General features: G+C 39.2%; 1 protein-coding gene across 1 annotated transcript in view; it reads right to left on the bottom strand.

Moving 5' to 3' along the window:
- Positions 1-22627, bottom strand: part of si:ch211-186j3.6 (neural-cadherin) — a 437178-nt gene that overhangs the window by 13012 nt on the left and 401539 nt on the right. The window contains 1 exon segment of the mRNA XM_034117220.1: positions 15864-16108. Coding sequence (XP_033973111.1) covers positions 15864-16108 — 245 coding nt within the window.

The following is a 22627-nucleotide window of genomic DNA, read 5'->3' as shown; positions in this document are numbered from 1 at the left end:
CTGCACTTTCCACATTAGCGTCTGCATGAAACTTGGTTTTGAACTAACTTTAATGTAAACCCATTTGAGTAATTACAAGACTTTCAGAGCCACAAAAGTAGTTTTAAGAGCGAAATAGTCATGTTCCTACATCAGTGACTTTCAAATCCTTTTTGTATACCAAGTTTATATACCTACAGTAACAAGTCGTTTTATTGCCTAAACTCCTAACCTACATTTTACGTAAGCTACTTATTAAACCAAAGTTATATCATGACAAAATAAATGTTACTCTAAATTCAATTCAATTCAATTCAAGTTTATTTATATAGACCAAAATCACAAATCATATTTGTCTCAGAGGGCTTCACAAGTCAACAAACACAATTGGCAATGTAAAACAATGTAAAAACAACAAACGTATCTTACAAGATCAATGTGAAAATACCAACTTAAAAAGGAACATAACACAATGACACAAATACAGTTAGAGTACAATAATTAAAATTCCATAAAACGAAGGCTCCATGAGGATGTATATAAAAGGGAGTTTAAAAGCAGTCTTAACTGTACGCTGTACTAAAGAGGAAAGTCTTTAACCTACTCTTAAATGTGTGGACTCTGGGAACCACCAACAGACCTGCACTCTGGGATCTTAATGCCCTAGAGGGGCAATAGGAGATTACAAGATCCTGTAGGTAGGATGGTCCCTGACCATTGAGCGCTTTGTATGTGAGTAAAAGTATCTTAAAATCAATCCTGGACTTAACTGGTAGCCAGTGCAATGCTGCTAAAACAGGAGTGATGTGGTCCATCTTCTTTGTTCCTGTTAAAACCCGTGCTGCAGCATTTTGTATGAATTGAAGGGTCTTTAATGATGAGTTTGGACAGCCTGATAAAAGGGACAATACAGTAAAATGGGACAATACAGTAAAATGGGACAATACAGTAAAATAAACATCTTTGAGGAAGACTTAAAACTGGTGATTGAGACTATCAACTTATTAAGATAAAGTTTACGGAAGCAATAAACAAAAATAAAAGTAGGGCCATTCTTTTCATAGACTTCCATACAAGAAGGACTACTTTTTGCAACCAGTGGAGTTCCCCCTGCTGGCGGTTAGAGATAATGCACGTTAAAGCTAATTTGACTAGGATGAGCATCTATCCCAGTAACATGTCCTTATACACACACACACACACACACGCACGCACACACGTTATCTTAATAAGTTGATAGCACGCACGCACGCGCACACACACACACACACACACACACGCGCACACACACATGCGCACACACACACACACACACACACACACACACACACACACACACACACACACACACACACACACACACACACACACACACACACACACACACACACACACACACACACACACACACACACACACACACACACACACACACACACACACAGATAATAGATCATTTGGGTCTCCCAGAATAACAGTAGTGATGGAACGGGTCACAATGTTGAATTTAAATCATATGGGTTAAAGGCTTCACTCGCAGTTCCTCTCCTATCATCATCAGCTAAATATAGAATGAAATAACAATACATGAGCTCAACATGACTGACTGGACTGGCCAGTATCAGATTGACGATAAAAGATGAATACTCACGAGGCTACTTAAGATGGAGATTAAAGCGATTCTTCACATCCTCATTCCTTTACATTTGCCAATATCTCTGTAGGTAATTATATCTGAGATCGCATGACAGGACTCGCAGGCATGGAACATCCTTTTAAATGATCACCACTGCAGGCAGCGCTGACAGTGTTTGGTCGTAAATTACATCCAGAGATTCAAAGAATGCTAACGATGCCCTGGCTAACGGATTCACATACTTATCTATATTAGAGCTACTAACGCTCCTATTAGAAAGGGACAGCTTTAAAATGTGCATTATTCACATTCACCATGAATATATAAGATTACAGATGGTGTTAACATTGATTGGAAATTATATATTAGAGCAATGTACTGAAAGAGTGATTACTTTAAGTTACACATCAGGAAAACATCTTGAGGTGATTTAACTTAAGTGAAAAGCAGATTGTAGGTACACACACACACACACACACACACACACACACACACACACACACAACCAATCAGCATGTAATTCTGACTCTGGCGTTGCCGTGACCTTTTCAGATGTCTAACAAATCCCCAGTGCCTTGTCTCATCCATCACAGCTCTTACCTTAGTTAATTCTTCACACTCCTCCAGTGCTTCTATAGAATTACCCTGCTTTACACCCACGCACATCCACATTGTTTCGGTATGACCATTGTTTTTTATCGCCCTTTAATTCAGCTATGCTTTATTTTTTCAAATAAAACCACAAATCAAAAAACTTATTTTATTATAAAATATTATGCAAACATTCTTTTATAATCTGGAGCCTAATATTGAGATAATAATCAATTATTAACAGTGGTGAAATGTAGTGATGGGAATTATGGCTCTTTGAAGGGAGCCGGATCTTATGGCTCCGTTCCTTTCAAAGAGCCGTTCAAAAGAGCCGTTCAAAAGAGCCGTTTTTTTAAAGGGGGCGGGGTTACTAGGTTTATCTGCGAAATAATCACCAGTCATAATGATAATTAAGTGGCGATGGAGATTATTTGTTGACCTTGCGTTAAAGGATATGTTGCCTTTACAAATGGTGCACTTTATCACTGCCTGGGTTTTGGTTGAAGTGAATCCAAATGCTGCTGCGTTTTCGCGTTTGGCTCATTTTCCATCCGAAAAACACGTCGTCTACCTGTCCTGTACCACTTGTTATGACTTCTCTCTCACGCGTATTCCGTTAAGACCCACCCCATCTCACTCCTCGTGCTGAAACCTACCAATCAGAGTAGGGGCGGGTCTTCACAGAATACGTTTGGGGAACAAAATCAAGCTTTTTAAAAGGCGAGTGGATTTTGGCAGGCAGTGAGTGCGGACCAACGATTGAACGATAACAAGAACGGGTCTCACCAAGTACGACTCGGTTCCCCTCGTTCGTACCAAAGAGCCGTTCAAAAGAATCGGCTCGTTCGCGACCGACACATCACTAGCGAAATGTAACAAAGTACATTTACTCAGGTACTGTACTCAAAGAGGCTCCAGCATGCTTTTGGGGGTTTTCCTTTCCTGAAGTGTGCTACATAAGTATTTGTGGATGACAGAAAATGGTCTGCAAAGAATAAAATCCCTATGTTTCCTCCAGAGGGAGTTTCTCTCCCACACACTCCCCCCCCCTGCCACCGTTGGACTCCTTTGTTTACTTATGTTACATAATGACATCACTATGTAACACTCGCGCTTCTATTAGCTAGCGCTCAAACACATCTCTAAGCAGTTGACCAATCCCAACAGAGCCGGCCAGCTAACCAATCAGAGCAGACTGGGCTCTGGTTTCAGACAGAGGGTGAAAAGAGGTGCTGCAGCACAGGCAGTATGAGACAAATAAAGAGCTTTTTGAACATTAAAGCATGGAGACATGTCCCAGTAGAGACACAACATACAAATATGAATCTGAAGATGAGCACGATATGTCCTCCTAAATGCATCAATAATTATAATAAAATAATTTAAAGTATGTGTGTACGATACTTTCACTTTTGCTCATTAAAGTATGACTTTTACATAGAGTATCTTTACACTGTCATATGGCTCGTTTTACTTGAGTAAATAATCGGAATGCTTCTTCCACCTCTTCAATTAACTGATTTATTTTCGAATACATATTTTTTGCTTTGAGAATGAAAGCTGCGTTTAATCCCATTAAAGAACAGCAGCAATCACGTACTGCAGACGATTTCAACTGCTACCTCTAAAAATACCACCACTGTTCAAATCCTATTAATCTGAAGTGAGACATCGCCGGGAAAAATCTGTGATCTTAAACACTTCAAACGCCTTTTAAACTCTCACTGCTCATGCCGCTCCTTCTCCATCAACCTCTGCTGTACCGTTCTAATCCTCCAGTCTCTCTCCTGCGCTACAACTGAAACCCAGCAGCCGATTCATCATCAAGCAGGCCGACAGACGGCACTCAAACTCCACCGCAAATTGATAACACCCCATTAAACAGCCCCCCCTCTGACTACTCAGTAAGAGTAAAGTCACTCGGCCAGAAACCAGCTGCAAGAGGAAAAAAACATCTATATTCCTTTACTGTCAACTTGTCCCCCTCTCCACAACGACAGCTTCTGGCAGATTTATACGATGAAATAGTTTCATAGGATAGGCTACATTGTTTCATTTTAAGAGTGGCATTATGATTTTTAAAGGAAGTGAGCAAGAAGGGGGAGGAAGAACAAGAAACTTCAGGGCCGACTGCTGTTTTGGCAGGAGCCGTATGTGGCTGACTGCTGCTGAGAGAAGGTGGTCTTGATGTTGGAGAGGCAGTAAATTGGCAAAAACAAGGTCACAGGTTAAGTCCCCTGCCTCTGCAGCAATGGTCCTCATTTACTGTGGGGGGGGGGGCTTACTTCCCAGAGACAGAAACATCGTTAAGATGCTGGTCCAGCAGCCTACATTTCCAAAGCCAATGACAATATAGGGGTGCAGGAATGAGTCCTAAAACCCGTCAATGAGTTAGCATGTTACCACATTTACAGCATTTTTGGTTTTGTCAATACATATATAGAAATAATAAAAAGCGTAGCACGCCGCACAAGCACAGACTGTTAAGGTGCAATGTAAATAGTAAGGTTTGTGGGAAGTATTGATTGCATGCGCAAATCAAGTCAGATTTATGGCAATTATTAGAATGCAGGTTTAAACTCTTCCACATCTGCTTCACTTCCTGTTTCTGTCTTGAAGCCAACGTTTTTTTTAAATTGTTTTTGGATAGATGCCTAAAAAAGCTTTGTAGGTAATACAATGTCAGTAACCATGCATGTGTGAATGTCTGAAGCTTCTATGTGTCTTAAAAACAGCGGTTACTAACAAGCGTCTAAAACTGGGGTGGGGAATCCTTTTTTTAAGAAATCTAGCCTGCAAAATAATTAAACAAGCGAGTGCCTGTTTTTCCTGGCCAAGGTCAGGTTCTTTGAACACAACACAAGCCTAACGTGTCATCTCGTGGTCTCGTCTGACAGGGCTGTAGTGCTGACGGAGAGCACCACACCCCAACCAGGTGGACGAGAGCTCTCTCCTGTCAGACTGAGAGGCTCAGATAACCTCAGCTCAGTGAGGTAAAGGCACATCTTTATATGATCATTATAGTTATACAAAAATAATAGAATAAAGTAAACAGGTATAAAATACTATATGACAGTAAAAAAAAGTTGTTATTAATAAACAAGAATGCAGTTTGAAAGGGGAGTGGTTTGTAAAATATCCATAAAGAAAAAGAAAATCTGCTTACAGTTCTGTTTCACATGGGTGTTGAGAGATGTATCCATAGAGCTCCTAATGTTGCTCTCAAAGTGCACCAGATTGATGCTTTTAAAGTTCAACATTTAAAAACAAATCTTCCCAGGGGAGCATGCCCCCGGACCCCCCTAGAGGAGGTTAGGTAGGTCCCCCCCCACTTAAATCATGTTCACATGGATAGGAAACTAAATACATTTGCACACATCTTGTGTCCATATCTTTCTGTTTTGGTGTCATGCCACACCGTGCACGTGCATGCATGCACGAGTCATGGTAAGATATCTGGATTAAGAGGTTGCTTTTTTTTGCACACATGAAAGAAAGGCCAAATGAATGGGCTGTGATTTTAGTATTTTTAAGCAGAGGTTGAATTCAATAATTTGTACGGCCCTCGGAGGATGTTGTAAAAATGTAAATGGCCCTTGAGAGGAAAAAGGTTCCCCACCCCTGGTCTAAAAGAACCACTAACCCAGTGGTTCCCAACCGGGGGGGCGCAGCGCTATTGCAAAAGTGGAACAACTTAAGTACCTGAGTACTTGAGTAAATCTACTTAGTTACTACCACTACTGCAGGTATGTTATGTGTGCTAGCTGCCCATAATCCACACTATACATACAATACATCAATGTTAATTCTGTTTCCAATTTGTCTAGTTTTTCCCTTAAAAAAGAACAAAAATAACCTATAATAAAAATACTGTTAAAGAACCGGATCGATAAGCAGTATTTGTAATTGTTTCAATTAGGCCTCATTATTTCACAGTGGCACAGGATCATCTGCCAATACAAGCACTTTTGTTCATGTTCAATCCATAATAAAATATAAAAATATAGTTGGATCTTTTTGTCTTGTTATTATTAGCAGAGAAAATGTAATGTTTGTACAACTATATACAATGAATTCTACCAATCTCGGTGGGAACCGGGTTGGGGCCGGACTGAAAAAGGTTGGGAACCACTGCGCTAACCTATACCTTTTAACACATGTCTTTATATTGCATTTGTTATGATATTGAAGGGTTTGCTATTGCAGCTCTCACAAATAATTGTTGATAAATGAATATTAGTAATGTGGATAAAAGAGTGTAAAAGACAACACTAATGTCATTTTATGTGTCCTCAGTATTCTTTGTATCTTGTTTCAGAGTTGGGTATTTTACTCCTTTTCATACTATGTACTATACATAATTTTCATACAGCAACTCAAGCTCTGTATTAACAACATATATTATTATTAATAAATCAACATTTACTGTATCTCTCCAGGTTGTTACTCTTTCATAGGGTAGCCACTCTCTTGCAGTGTGAATGGCTCACGACTGATAACGTCTGAATACACATACATTACTATGTGGACGTTCAAACAAGCAATACACTTCACATGGACTCTATTTTCCTTTCCTCACCTGGGTTTGAAACTATGTGATGTGAATAGAGGCAGGTGCAGTAATGTGATCTTGAGCTGCGGCGCTGAGGACGCTGTACTGCACGGATCGATATCCTCTGAGCATCAGGGCTAGGGCCTATATGAGGGAGGAAATACAGCCTACAGATAAATATAAGGGGTCTGTTGCTGTTTGGCGGTGAGTTCATGTGTTTATGTGTTTACAGCTCATTCCAATCTGCAATGTGTGCGTGTTTGCGTGCTTGTGTGTGTCTGTGTGTGTGTAAAGATGTGGCTACTGTGAGATCCAATGGGAAGTGAGCAAGGAAGCTGGAGGTCAGGGCGTACAAGATCAATCTGCCCTGCTCAAAGGGCCTCCGTAGAGGGCAAACAGAGAAATGGAGAAGTTGATTGTGTGTGTGTGTGTGTGTGTGTGTGTGTGTGTGTGTGTGTTAGAGAGCCTGAAAAGAGAGATGATGTGTTTACTGTTTACACTGCCTCCAAGGTCCCGTGGTGTCTTTGACCATCACTGCTGTTTTATCTTGAACTTTTTCACTCCTTCTCCTCAACTCACACTTCTGACTTTGAACCTCCCTCTGTCTTACCGCCATTTTTGCATTTTAAAGAAATACTTCACCCGGAAAATGTCCATTTGTATTTACATTCCTATCCCCATGTCACCTTGAATTCTTGGAAGAAAACTTTTGACAAAACATACTTGCAAAAAAGAGTTGACCCATGGCTGCACAAACACCAAGTTGTTATGTGGAAGTGTTAGATAGTAAGGTTTTTGAGAAAGGGTTTGTATGCATGCAGCCTGCAAATGGATACATAGGACTGTATTGGATTGTACAGCAAAGGAGAGTTTGTAAATTCATTATTAACATAGTTTGACTTCATATTTAGTTCAACTCTTCATCGAGTTTTCTAAATTTGGGGATTTTTCGTCCATGTGGAATTTAAATAATTGAAGGTAAGGTAAGGTCCGTGTGAAGTATTCCTTCACCAACCAACCTACACCAACCTTTCTACAAAAGATCGAACACATCTCATCCTGTACCTTCAGCAGGTGCCTTGGATTCTCCAGAACACACTATTATCACCAAAAGGACCTGATATTGAAGGAAAACGTCCCAATTCCCAAAGACTAGTGCAAGCATGGTTAACTATTAAAGGGAAAACGTGTCAAAAAAGAAAACTCAACAGTCCATTGAGCGTTCTTCCAGAATCATCCAACCCTGCCTCTTTATTTAAGAGCTGCGGCACAGCGCATGCGTCTATCTGATGAGCAGGGAAATCCATTGTACCTTGAGCAGTTCAAATGGCGCTGAATGAGTGTGTAATGGGATTTCCAGTCAGACGATCAATATCCGAGCTGCCCTGCAATGAGATCAGTCCCTATGAGTACATCAACACAAGTCAATAATACGGTATGGATCTTAGCCTCATCAAACTATAATTCTGTTTACTGCAGCCGTCTGTCTCCGTGCGCTCGATTTATCCCTACTCTTCTTCCCTCTTCTTTTTCTGGTGCCATAGGTTTTTTGATGCCGCTACCAACTTATATGATGCTGCTTATAACCTGTTTTAGGGTTTCACTTGTAGCTTCAAATAACTGCGTTTACCAGGGAAATGATGGAGTTCACAATAACAACTCCATGATTGCTTATAGGTGTTGAGTTTCTTTCAGCTCAAGTAAACGTGTCCCCAAAGTGTTTAAGATCTGTGTCAACGTTTAGTTCTTTATGGAAAGCAAACACAATACTCATTCCAAGGACAACACCTTCCTGTTCTCTACCTTTTGCCTTTTCTTTTCTCAAGGTGGCGGTGCGCAGTGTCACTTTCTCTCCTATCTCCTTATCGATCTAATGGTGTCCTTCCTTCACACTCCGCTCCTTCCCCTCATGTAGAGAAAGTCTCTCAATAGTGTCACACTTCAGTCTTCCTTTATTTCAACTCTTACAAATACACGGCTATTAATAGACCTTCACCCTGACAAGCACAACTGAGACATGTTGAACAATCGCTCACAAACAGCCAGGAAAGTTAGAGTAAACTAGGTTTTTACAGATTCACAAAGTACATTTCAATTTGTGTGTGTGTCTTTCCCCTACCTCCCATCAGCGTATGTCTTGGATCACTGAAATGGTTATTTTCGAGTTCAGTTGTAAGTTCCTAGGGCATTCATATTTCATATCATCCAAAGCAGCTACAGAGGTGTTCAGATACTCATTTGGCCACTTTACCATTCAATTATTAATGGTGTCCAAAAACAGCAACTGCAGAGAAACATCAACGGACGTTATGTTTTGTAGAATGAATTGTGCGTAGAAGCGCAACACATCATGTGCACTCGGCAGTTCATTCTCAAAACCTGAACAACGTAATAAAGCATACAGCCAGAACCAGAGATGGAAATCATCATCCTCATCAACTTTCAAACTAATTCCAAATCATTAAAAGTACAAAAGTTTCATCTGCTCAGTATCAGAAGTGTGTACTCATTGTGCAGAATTGCTTGTTTTATTTTTGTAAATGATAGTATTCCGTTTTTGTCATTAGAAAACACACACACAATTTTGACTAGTACCAAATCAATTTGTCGTAAATATATATAATATGAACACATGTTATTTATGTTAAAAGTAACTACCAGTGTCAATTGTATGTAGTGGAATACAAGTACAATATCTCCCCTCTGAAATGTAGTGGAGAAGAAGTAGAAACCTGAGAGGATTGTCACAACATTCATTTACTTAAGTTGAGGACAGAGTAGAGGTTTTCATCAATGACTAAAAAAAACATTTGACACTTGAAATCACAGAAAATAGAAAAAAAAATTCCTCTCTTTCGAGATTTAAGGATTGTTGAATAATTCTCAGATGTCAGATGGACACACAGAACTTTGTATAGAGTTCTCACTTGAACTTTGATGTGAGTTGGCAATGTTCTACCTTCCACGCACTGTAAGATTAAAGAAGTTGAAAGTCAATACATCTATCTGTCCGTTGTATAACGGCTTATCTTGATTAGAGTTGTAGGGATCCTGAACCTCTCCCACCACTCACTGAATGAGAGGCAGAACAGAACAATGGAACAATACTTAATAATGCCTTGTGCATTATTAAGTATCTCTCTTGACACCCCTCTCTTGACACCCCTTGCCTTCCTCATTTTCTTTCAACCTAATAATTACTGGACTACCTGGAAAGTTCTATCCCAGGACTAGCACGCATAAACCGAGCATCCATTCACATGTACAGAAGAATTTCAAAGCAAAGTCCCCTTGGAGTTATACAAGTGAATTTCACGTAACCTACATGGCAGAAGACCGATGAAATGTTACTGCCTCTAAATCAAATATATCACCTAGGCTACAATATATTGTGTATCAGATAGTTTAGCAAACAAATAAAAGCTATTTAAATAATGTTAGTTATCTTTTACAAGTTACATTTGATGAAACCTTTAACATCCATGTGTGATGCTGAATCGTGTATGGAAGAAAATGTACAAGTTCTTGAAAATGATGCTGATTTTCTGAAGTCAAATGATCTGTTTGTCTGACGAGGCGATACTGCCAAGGGTCAGAACATGCATCTTTCTAAACGCCTCACACTATTATAACTGTAAATCCATATATGAGTTTGACAATCTCCCGAAGACAAAGCAACTTCCCTATCTCATCTTTGTCTTGCATTGTTTGGTTGGATCATAATGTACTCATGTCTTCCTTGTAGGTATTAATGTACTTTTCCGCTGGAGAGTTATTGTGCAGGATATCTGCTGGAAGGCTCAATAAGAGGCTGTCAATGCGGTGTTTAGTCAAGATTAGAATGGCTTTAGGCCCTGAGCTAGCTGCTGAGCTGTCAGACCGCTGCCATTTTGCAGCAAAGATTGACTTTTCTCTAATCATTTAAGTGAAATTGACTGTTTTGCTTTTGGGCATTGCACGCTGATTGTCTTTGTCTTGATGTTGCTGTGTTAGGCAGATTTCTCGTGAAAAAAAGAGATTGTGAATTCAAATGGGAGCGAGCTCAATAACCATTGTAGATCCTTTCACTTGCACCTCAGAGCATCATGGGCGACATTTCCTTCTTGCTTCGCTGCTCTAAAACATGCTGACATCAATTTTGTGAGAGGCTCTTGTTTTATATACCATTTAAAAATATTGGTTCTACTCTAACAGGAAACTCTAACTCGAGGTAGTTCCACTGATTTTCAACAGCTTAATATGAAACCAAAGCTATACAATGGGTTCAAAGTATTTGTTCCACATACAACTGCTTACAGAATCAAAACCATGACTAAAACTTTAAGAATAGGAAAATAGATATATACAGCAGGTATACAAGTTTAAATGGGAGATCTGACTATTGACATTGTCAGGCAATCAGATTGTAACACTGAAGATGAATCATCACACATTCAGCTGTTTAATATGGTGTTCATTACCAAAAGCAACCATCTTTCTCCGAGAACACAACGTAGCGGTTTTTCATATGAACTCAGGACAATATCAGGAGAATCAGGGATGCACATTGTCCTGGGTTTTCTTTTTTTTATGTAGCACACAATAGGAAATGTGAGTGTCTGGGAATACTCTGTTTCTGGTTGGTGCCGGTGTAGAGTGTGCAACAACATGAAGTCAATAACACTGCAGTCATGTAGCAGCTTTGTTATATGATCATACAAAAAGTGTTATTTGCGGCAGCGGCAATCCTAGACAGATGTCCCATTATCGCGTCACCTCTTCAGTTAAACATTTTATTTTTGTTTATCGCTTCCCTCAAAATCCCTGAGAAAATTGCTCTATTCACACATAGGCTATTTAACATTTTACCCGCACTTTGTACTGTCGGTTTGTTTTCTGGCCCAACAGATAAATCTCCATCGTTGGGTTCTCACATAAAGGGGAACTTATAGATATTTCTAGATATTACATTGTTGCAGTGCATGTTTGAAACAGTTTTAAATTAAGTAGAACAAAGAATGTTTGAGCATATTAAATCATAGCCAAGTTTCACTTTGGTTTCTTGGCAAATCTTGACAAATAAATGTTATTGAGTACATTCAATATGATCTGCAGCAGTTTGTCATTTTAACCCAAGAAAAGGGTTAGCACCATGAAAAGAAAACTGCTGCTTGCTTGTTCGAAGAACAACAAGTGAGTTTCTAAGCATATAGAATCCAAACCCAGCACGGGATCAGCCATCCGATCAACACTAACCAAGTCACTAGTGTGAAATAAATAAGGGATGTTTGTCATTCGTCTCAAAGTGAACTTACTATCTTTGAGTTCTGCATCTCTCTGCTGGCTTACACATTAAGGCCTGTTTGTGCTATCTGGTCAATCTTCCTCCAAACCCTCAACAATGTGCGGAGATAACCTTGGAAGCATCGTCACCTTGAAGGAGTTTGTTGTGATAGAATCAATGGAGCAATCCCCGAACTGACTCTTTAGCTCATCTGGGAGAGGAGATTGTGGGGATATATTCAGTATGTGACTCATTGACCATCATCTGGGTCCCTAATCTGATATCCTCCTTTAATCTGTGCGCTCTGAGTCCGTACGACGGCTGAAGACCTCACAGAAACACCACAGTAAATATTATGACAAGTTAACCAGAACTACTTTAGTTTTAAACCAGTATCTGAATTACTTTTTGACTCTCATGAAAATGTTGCGGTAACAAAACGTTCTTAGTAGCCAAATGGAGAGCATGACTAATGCATGTGGATTTTTCAATAGGTAAACTGATCGGTAAGATCATTAACAACGAAATGTAAGAAATTCCATGATTCACATTAGAATTCTCTACACTTTTACATTCTAATGATTTGCTCTCTTGAATGTTAGAAGATTGAGCGGTCCCTTGCATGGACGATAAAAAAACAGTTGTTTCCAAACTGTCCCATATTGCGAGACAAAAATGAGGAGATATATTTCCACTGTTATGGATTTGGAATCTGAAACAAGTTTTAAAGTGATTCTCTACCATACTGAAAGAAATGAAACCAAAGGGAAGTACAAGTAAAGGTCTGGCAGTTATGGCATATAAATCAGCATGTCATAAGTTGAAGCATGTATAAAGTCTTGTCATCAATTCTTAACATGCATAATCTACAGCTATCAGGCTAGCAGCTCTGTAGGGCTCTACTTTGGCTATGCTTTGAGCTAAATGGTAAAAATGACAATGTTAATATGTTTCTCAGACAAATTAAAATATGAGCGTAGATTTATCTAATATTTCATACACACACAAATCACAGGATGAAGTTTGTTATAAATGAGACATTTATTGAACTAATAACTACAAAACTAAACTTTTAAACAGAAATAAAAACGATGAATGAGGAAATGAAAGGAATGCAACAATGAACAATTGACAAATGAGAACAGACAACGTGTGACCAGATAGAATCAGTGGCTCATATCTTTTTTTTTTTAGGTCAACCCTATTAATATAGTTTTAAAATAATAATGTACCTTTTCAAAAAAGGAATAGTGAAGCATTTTTATTATTTTAAGCTATTACAACATGATCTCACGGCTGCGCATTACCACTGCTAAGCTAAAGGTGGCTAATGTTCGGGTTGATGATGTTTAAAGGTTTAGTCACTTTCTTACAACCACTGTTTTTATGCCACATTGAATCTTTTGACATTCATGAGTGAGGGGAAACATCTCTTCAGCTTATATATATACAACAGACCTTCTAACCAGAAACCAAAAACATATTGACTTCATGATGAGGGAACTGGAAGCGATAAAATGCTTATTCATTTCCTGTACCGAAGTCTTGATATCAACCACTGAATACCTGATCACGTAAAAAAAAGAAGAATCAAACAAATACACACAAAATATATGCCAACCTGTGTTCCAAACACATGCACATATATTCATATACACGTCTATATATGCATATGTACATATTGATGCCCAGTAACTGAGTGAGACACATACAATCAATGCATGTCAGTGTGGATATTGGGAAAGGGGAAGGTGAGAGGTGGGGGGGAAGGTTTGACAACACGAAAAACCCTCATTCCCTTTATACTTCAATGTTAAAACAAAACTTCCTATTCTTAAAACATAGTAGCCCCTCATTTAAAGTGCATTTCATTTTGCATTCCAAATGAGGTTCCTTATAACTGGTGAGGAATGTGTGATGTCATAAAAGGAGGCAGGGGTCGTACACTTGAGCAGCTTGAAGCTTCAAATTGTTCCTCCAGTTTCTGCTCGTCGGTTCTTTTATAAAAAAGAGAATATTCTGTTCTAAGATATAGTGCGATGATAAATAAACTGGAGATGTGTTTTCATTCATCTTTGTGGAATGTAAATGTCTGTATAAACATTCATGGTAATACAACCAATATATCACGTACAGTGCCATACAGGTCAACCTCATGGTGGCGCTTAAACAAGTCAGGGGGTCATCCTCTGGAAACCATGAGTGTGCATTTTCTCTCTTCAGTAGAATTGCTGTGATCATTTAAAGAAATCCTAAAACCCAACTGTTTCAATCCTCTCTTTTTTCTAAAGCCAACCTTATACTGGGTAGAAAAGAAAAATCAAAGAGAATGATGAAATATGAGTTCAGCTTTGGAGTGGGTTTGGTCTTTAATCTTCACTCATCATAACATCCAATGTGTCTTCAGCACCAGGAGAGTTGCTGCCCTCCTTTTGTTCTTGCTATTTAAACATTTGGATTCCGTACGAGCAATATTGGCATAAAGTAAATAAAAGTCTCTCTGCTACTTGAATTTCAGAGTGAGGAATGTTTGACCGATCGAGCGAGGAACGCTCCACAGATTGAAATCACTACCAAAGCCTCTGGAGCATTGATCTCAATTTGTGCAGGTTTGGGTAAACAGCACCGTATACGCCTACAAATCAAGTCATTAATGCTGAAAACAGAACTGAGCCTCAACAGGATCAAGGGCGGATGTCCCATTTACTTTGAGCCCCGGGCTAAGTTTGAAGAGGGACATCGTGGAACGAAGGTGAGAAGAAGAGAGGGCGAAATCATCATTTGAACTGTGTCTGTCTGGGATGGAGGAACACTCTGAATCACCAAGGAGACAGGCAGACATGGCCAGCAGCAGCCAGACATTGACACCATCCTTCTCCACACTACGTATTTTCTTGTTTTCATTTCTCCCCCTGTGTTGTGCTATGTAATATGTTCAGCTCCCTCTTCTTTTTCTTGGTATTGTGCCGTGTCCTGTTTCATTCTGTACTCCTCTGATCTGTTTTCCTCTCTTGTGCTGTGCACTTTCAAACTGCTCTTTACTGGTTTGTTGTATCATCCTTAATTAAACAAGGAGAACGTGTCATCTTACTGAAAATCTATTCTCCGGGTACGACTGAGCCTGAGGCGCTTTCTTAACAAAAGGTCCTTAAGGAATAGGTACACAGAGCTAAAGGTAAAGGCGTATGAATATTCAACAAGCAAAACAGAGAGGCAGACAGAAAACATGTGGATTTGAACCATAGGCGACTAGACATCAGTGTGTTCCTCCCACAGGTCAGGAGAAATGCAGGCACAGTGCCACTGCAGAACTTTAGTAGTTATAATAATAGTGAAGAGAGCCGGACTACACAGCTTTAAGCTATACTCTATGCTACTGTTCAAAGACATGCTAATGGAAGTCAGACTTGATATGCCTCCAAACAAACACAACGCCAACACTTGCAAACTTGTTGTTTATATACTCAGTATAAACTTTAGTATTCATAAAGCCCTTTTGTTGAGTAGAGATTGAAAAGATGCTTCCTAAGCCCTAATTAGTGGTGGACAGGGTCTGTCACTGTTGGCCCCTCTCAGACTGAACTGAGGCAGCTGTTTTCCCCTCAACCCACTCAAGGAACTGGTTATCAGTTCAGGCAGAATCTGCTGTATGTGCCAGCCTTCATGGTGCAGCAGAGACATCTCCATGTAAACCTGGCAGCAGACATCACCTGTGGTACTGTCATAGTTAAAGGCAAGATGCTTTCAGAAATCAAACACAAGCATCCTCAGACATTAGCCCTGCTGCTGGGCAACCATCTCTCATATCTGTACATAAAGCATGCAGTACATGACATAGCTACCTAGTAGGGCCATGAAGCAGATACAGATGGCAAAGAGGGAGCTGAAGCTCAGGCCCACGTCCTCGCGGTAGATGGCCAGCGTGGTCTCACAGTGGCGTCCTCTGTAGCCCTCGGGGCAGTGGCAGGTGAACTTGGAGGGCGACTGAGCCACGCAGGTGCCCCGGTGACAGGGCCGGGTCGCACACAGGGTGTACACACAGGACTTCCTGGTCACGTTCACACGGATCATGTGACCAGGAGGACATCTGGGAAGAGGGGTCAGAAAGAGACAACAGTAAGAGAAGAGAATGAGGAAATCTAAATAAGTATATATTAGGATATTTTGTACGTATCTGTTAGGTTTCCAAAATGTAATTTTATATGCAGATGATACCATTTATTTGGTTGTGCTAATATAAAAAAAAAAAAGTGTATATAGTGAAAAAAAGATTTGAAATCCTGCTTTTACGGAATTAGGCAATAAATACACAACGCAAACTAATGCTAAGACTCGTCGAAGATTATGTTGAAAACCAAAAGTACATATATTTACACAATATATACATATTTTTAAAGCAAACATTTTCATTTCAGGTGCAATGCTGTATAACTTGAGCATTTTCTTACTGTGCGACTTTATACTTCTACTCTACACTGCAAATCAAAGGGGTACATTGTTCTTTTTACTTGTTACTTTTATTTCACAGCTTTAGTTACTAGTTACTTCATAGATTCAAATTTTAACGCACAAACTTATCTGTGAGATACATCTTTGAAAATAGGATGTTTTGATTTAATTAACTATCCAACATACTAATTAAGTAGACCTAAAACTAAATACATTTACTAGTTCCCGCTTCCTAAATATAAAGATTTGGGGCTTTTCCTTTACATTTCGTATTGATGTGAATTTGTATTCCTTCTACTTCCAGGATGATTCCCTGGTCATATTTTTTCTAAAATACCATTTTCAATGCAGTTTTTTTACTTTTAGGGGAAATACATACAAAACAAAAACAATTCATACTGTTTTCATAATTAAAGACCTACAACATTTGCTTGAGTTTGAAACATCTTAGATCATGTAAAAATGCTAAAATCACTCATTAACTAAAAGCACCAAAAGTGTGTTGGAAATGAAAGAAAATGGATACGATTTGAGAGGAATTTGCATTTTTTAAACCCATTGCACTACTCATCATAAATACATTTCAATTTGAATTTCATCATGTAGATTAATATGACTTTATGTGCTTTACTACAGATTTGAAAAATATGTAATAGTCCCCTAAGGGAATGTGTCGTTCAAAAGCATTTACAGACGCATTCAATAAACATGGAGGAAACTGGTGAATGAAAAAAAACACTTCAGCATTAGAAGACCAAATATGAATATACAGTAAGAAACTAAGTCGTATGAAATATTTATGACTATTTCCCACATTGGAAACACTCTCCTTGAATCAATGACTCTGCAGATATACACCTCAATGCAGAATGAACTGTGGGAGAGGAAAGTGCTGACTGTGCGCTGGCGGTAACAAGCATGCTTTTATGCAGACAGGGGCACATTTTCTGCCTCACTTCAGAAAGCGCCACTGTAATTAAAAGCTCATTTGGGTGTAACAGCTTAAATAAACATTTTATGAGCCCATTCATTCAGGATCCCTTTCAATGTGTATATGGAGTGGCTCAAGGCTGTACATTTGATGACATCACAGATGAGTCTCGCCTCTGGAAATGTGCTTATGCGTATAAATATTGACTCAACTTTACCTTAAACGGCAACTGTATTCTATCTCATTACTATAACATTGATTTCGATGAGAAACAAAAGGGTTCATTTACTGTATTAACTGCCAACTGTCTACTATAAATTATGTTCATATGACTAGAGATTTATGTTTACTGGCGACATTTGGGAGGTATTGGATATGACATTTGAATATATTGTGAGCAGAAGGTCTGCAGTGTAATATGGCTTTGTCCTTACTGTAAAAGCTTAGGTTGCTGATCATGAAATCCCTTACTACTCACTAGGCTATTTTTTAGTGCCGTCCAAATGAATATGGAGAATTATTAAACCCATAGACTGAGTAATACCGATTTATATAGATATAGACAAGAATATCAGATTCGGTAATCTGCTGTATTCTATGGTTAATAGCTGGTTTTATCCTTTGTTTGTCAGTTTCTTAGTAATGGGCAGGCACTGTACAATAAGCTTTCTCTGATGCTAATACTTAAGCCACACATTCACGCAAAAATAAATGTCAAATCAATTAATGGTCTACCACATGCAGTGGAGGAAACACGTTTTTCACAAAAGCATTTTTCTGGTATTAACTGTATAGTTGGATTGTCTTACATGTGCATTCCTCAGGCAAATGCACCACTAACCTGACTTGTATTTTGTTAAGTATGATTTCATTAGGATACAGTGGTGAAAGAATGAGTCCTAAAAACGGAAAGTGAGTTAGCATTTGACCATTTCCTGTATCCTCGTCTCAAAGTCATTGTTTTTTGAACGTGTTTTTGGTGAGATGCCTCAAATAGGGTCTGTGGTTAACAAAAGCTGAAGAGATATGTCACTAAACACTCCACTTTTCTGTGTCTGAATCTTATATGTGTCATAAAAACAGTGGTTGCTCACAAATAAGAATACTAAACATCATCACACCAAACATTAGCCACGTGAACTCATGTGATTGTGATGTAGTTTATTTGTAGCCTTACTTTAGGGTTAGCATTTTGAACTCTGACAGTTGCATTGAAGCTTCAAAAATCATACAATTTGTGTTAATCTGTGGAGATTATTCTGCTAAACAAAGCGTGTTTGTTTCATAAACGTATGTTTGCGTCGTATTTTAAATTCAATGGAAAAATCCCATTGCTTTTTGTTGTAGACCCCTTGGAATGGTAACATACAGGTCGGCCTTCAACAATATGTCATCACTGCAACACTCTATGAAGAACTGTACATCCTACTCATTCTGGTGGCTTAATGCTACTTGTTTATGTAACACCCTCAACTCTTTAATCTCCATCTTGTACGACATGTAAGTGTTAGGAGACGTTCAAAAGAATAGAACGCACTGTTACGAAGGGCCTCTTCACTTTCTATCAGCTACATGATTTATTTTAGGGTTTTACCGCTTGCTTTTCCAGTTGAACAAAGTGGAATTACTTAGACTACCAACGCATGTATCGTGTTTAAGACCACTTTTCCCCTTTCTAAATTACTTAAAGATAATTAACTGTGTCATGACGAATGCTTAGTGTTCATGTTTTTCTTATGCCTGGTAAGAGTCTGTGTCGGTGTTAAATGCCTGTCAGTCAACTCGGATACTGTGCTTCTATTCTCTCTGATGTCTCTTATCATTTCCTGTCATCAGCCATGACTAAATCAGTGCAATGCGTGTCTTATCATAACCTAGATGAGCATGCATGCTCACTCACAGTCATTAGCAAGAGGTCTAGTGTTGTGGGCGTTTCTGAAGGGTGATCACCTTGGTTTTTTCCTAAATACTTAGAATCAGATTTGATTAAAGATACTTCGAGCTCACCTTTTCTGCTCTTATACATCATGTTTTCTGTTGCATCCCAGAATATGCAAAAGAGCTGCTGATTATGCTGCAGATCAGCTAAGGTCCCTCCAATTACGAGTCATAACTACTTTTTGCGCTAAAAATGCTGCTTCTGGAAAGGTAGGCTCAGCACTTAGCCGTGACCCCCCCCCCCCCTCAGTTACTGTTGCTATGCCGAGTTTTGTAATTTGTGAAACACCGGGTCTTCAATCCCCCACAGAACTAAACACAGCTCTCTACCTTTAAGGCAGGGACTTAGTCAGATGCAATAACAACTATCACTAGCAGATTTGATAAACTATAAGGTAAAAGTGTAAAGCTACATTGGCTAGCCTTAGCTTAATAACTAACCCCTGACTGCGTTTGCTATCTTTTCACTTTCTTTTTGTCTCTAGCTAACTTATTTTTAACCTATAAAAAGGTTCCCAGGGAAAAAGTGGAGAATATGTAAATTAACATCGAGAAGAAGTAGCCTTCATAATTAAAAAACACAATCACAAACAGCAGTGACAATAACATATGTTTGATAAACCCTTTTACACTTTTCCGCAAAGAGTGACCAGTACTGTTACTATAAGCTCTGATATAGCCTCTTGCTTCCTACAAGCTAGATGTGTCCAAACTGAACTTGTAATCCGGCTAGTTAGATAACAATATGCTATTTTGACATATCCTTTTTTATTTAGATCAAATGTTACATTTACAAATCAGTGTTTGTGTTTATCTGAGCACCGTGGAGAACGATTATCCACACTACAGTCTGTTATTATTTGAATGGTGGCCCATATGAGTAATCAGGTATCAGACACTAGGGCTTGGAGGACTCCCTGCTAACACTCACTACTCTCTAATCATCTTCCAGGGTTCAGGTCAAGTAGGGACGAGAACAAGGCGAACAAGCAAGCAGAGTGGGGATGGAGAGGGAGACTGTGAGTGTGTATGTGTGTCCATTATATACACAGATGTGTGTGTGGTTGCGATGCTACATGGCCTGAAATATTGAGCAAGAGCGAGCAAGATGAGAGCCATAGAAACCAAGAAATGGAGGGGCAAAGTGCGAGAATGAGAGCCTTTGTAAAAAAAAAAAAAAACATGGCTCGGTGGAGGTATGATGCTTGCGAGTTGATCAGAGGAAGAAAAAAGGTAAGGCAAAAGCCCTGGTTCACACACTGAATAGAGGCTGATATTTCCAGTGGCAGGACAAAATTGCTGCGAGTGGCTGAGGGCACTTGGTGTTTGATTCAGTGTGTGCCGCGGGAGAGGGTTGTTGTGATGTGACATTTCCTATTTTTTGCTGACAAAAAAAGAACGTCTCGCACAGAAAGTCATACAGTGTTGCATGCTAAACGTTGATCAAGCATAAGTGTGAATCCCATCAGGGTCAGAGTGCTGGGGAAAAAACGTTTTCACCGCCAACATTTGAGGCATTTAGCTCGGTGACTGAGCAGATGGGGCTCACTGCTTTATTCATTGCCTTTTAAAAAGGGAGACGTGGCAGTTTTTAAGGTTCAAAACTCTCCCCGAGGCCATGTTCAGACTGACAATAACTGCCACACCTCAGTCATAGTGCAGTGGCAGAGAAGCAAAAAAGATCATGGCTCAACTTTTGCTGCAGTGTGGTGTCGTGTCAGCCAGAGAGCCACCCAGTTGGCCAATCATATCTCTGCTCACAAACACACAGGCAGAGAGGAAAGTTGTTGTTGTTGTGCCATCCTCCCTCAAACAGTACAAACTGTCATTTTGTTTGGTGAGCCTTCAAACTGGAATTCTTGGTTTGTTTTTCATCCTCTCAGCAAAAAGCTGTAGCAACATGTCAATAATTGCAGCCTGTAACAACTAAACTTCACTGCTGTACATCATAGACTGTATAGAAGAAGTCAACGTAGTCACTGTGATGTCACCCATTGGTCATTTTGAAGCATAATATTTGGCTGTTGCAGTGAACCGAGAATAAGCTAAATATAATTGAATACTTAAAGACACATTTTTACGCAACAATTAGGGCTACAATTGTCTTTCACAAACCAAAAACAATCTGGGAAAATGTTCAAAGATGACAAGAACCAAACTAGACAACACCCTGTTTCTGATATGTCACTCACAAGGTAGCCATGCCCTAAATCTAAGCATACTTTACCTTTTATTTTAATCTAAGCTGGACCATAATTGACAAAATGAGCATTATGCTGTTTTGGAGTATTGAAACTAGCATTGAGGAAATACAATCAAAACGAAGATGCTAATCCTAACCCTTATTCAAGTGAAAAGTAGTGTCTTATTTCTCATAGACTTCTATGCAATCGGAATCCATCTTGCAACAGGTAGAGTAACTCCATTAGAGAGAAAGCTCATTTAAAGGGGACCTATCATGCAAAATGCACTTTTGTACGTCTTTTATACATGAATATGTGTCCCCGGTGTCAGGGAACTCACCAAGTGTCAGAAAACACAACCCTCTCTCTTTTCCTCCATACCCAAATCTCTAAAAACGGGGCTGCAACGGAGCTGATTATTTGAATTTTTCTGACATCAGAAAAGGGGTGCTCCGCCTATATGGGCAACTCTCCACCTATCAGGGGAATGAGAGACCGCTCAAAAGCGCTGGAGACGCTGTAGTACATATGCCAGGCCTGTAAGTGGCGCTGTAGTCTGCCACAAAAGCAGCGAAGAAGACTTCTCACAGAATCAGCCCTTGCAAAAACAGGGCTGGAAAAGAGCAAATAGAGCGAAATGAGGCATGGCTAAAATGCATGATCTGTTTGGTATTTTGAAAAAAAAACTTCACAGACATGTTTTATATAGGTATGGCCCTACAATATATGTTTCAAATATAGCATAATAGGTCCACTTTAAGTTAGGAAGTTCTACATGTAAATATTTTAGCAATACAAACAAATTATTTAGTGAATTTCTAAATTATTTTGAGAATTCTGCTTCCCTGAAACTTGGATTGAGACAACAAAATCATTAGGAATATGTGTACTGAGGTAATTAATGAACTGGGAATTAAAGTCATTTTCTCATAGACTTTTATACAACTGGGCTTCCTTTTAAAACACGTGGAATGACTCAATCATAGAGAATGCAGGTTTGAGGCACTTCTATTTTGACTTTATTTTTAAGACCTGGAGGTTTTTGCTTTCAGATGTTCTACATGAATATTTTTAAGTGATGCATAAAAATGATTCAGTGCATTTG

The sequence above is a fragment of the Trematomus bernacchii genome, unplaced genomic scaffold (genome assembly GCF_902827165.1).
Source record: "Trematomus bernacchii unplaced genomic scaffold, fTreBer1.1, whole genome shotgun sequence".
In the NCBI taxonomy this organism is placed as follows: domain Eukaryota; kingdom Metazoa; phylum Chordata; class Actinopteri; order Perciformes; family Nototheniidae; genus Trematomus; species Trematomus bernacchii.
This window is presented reverse-complemented; position numbering and strand designations above follow the sequence as displayed.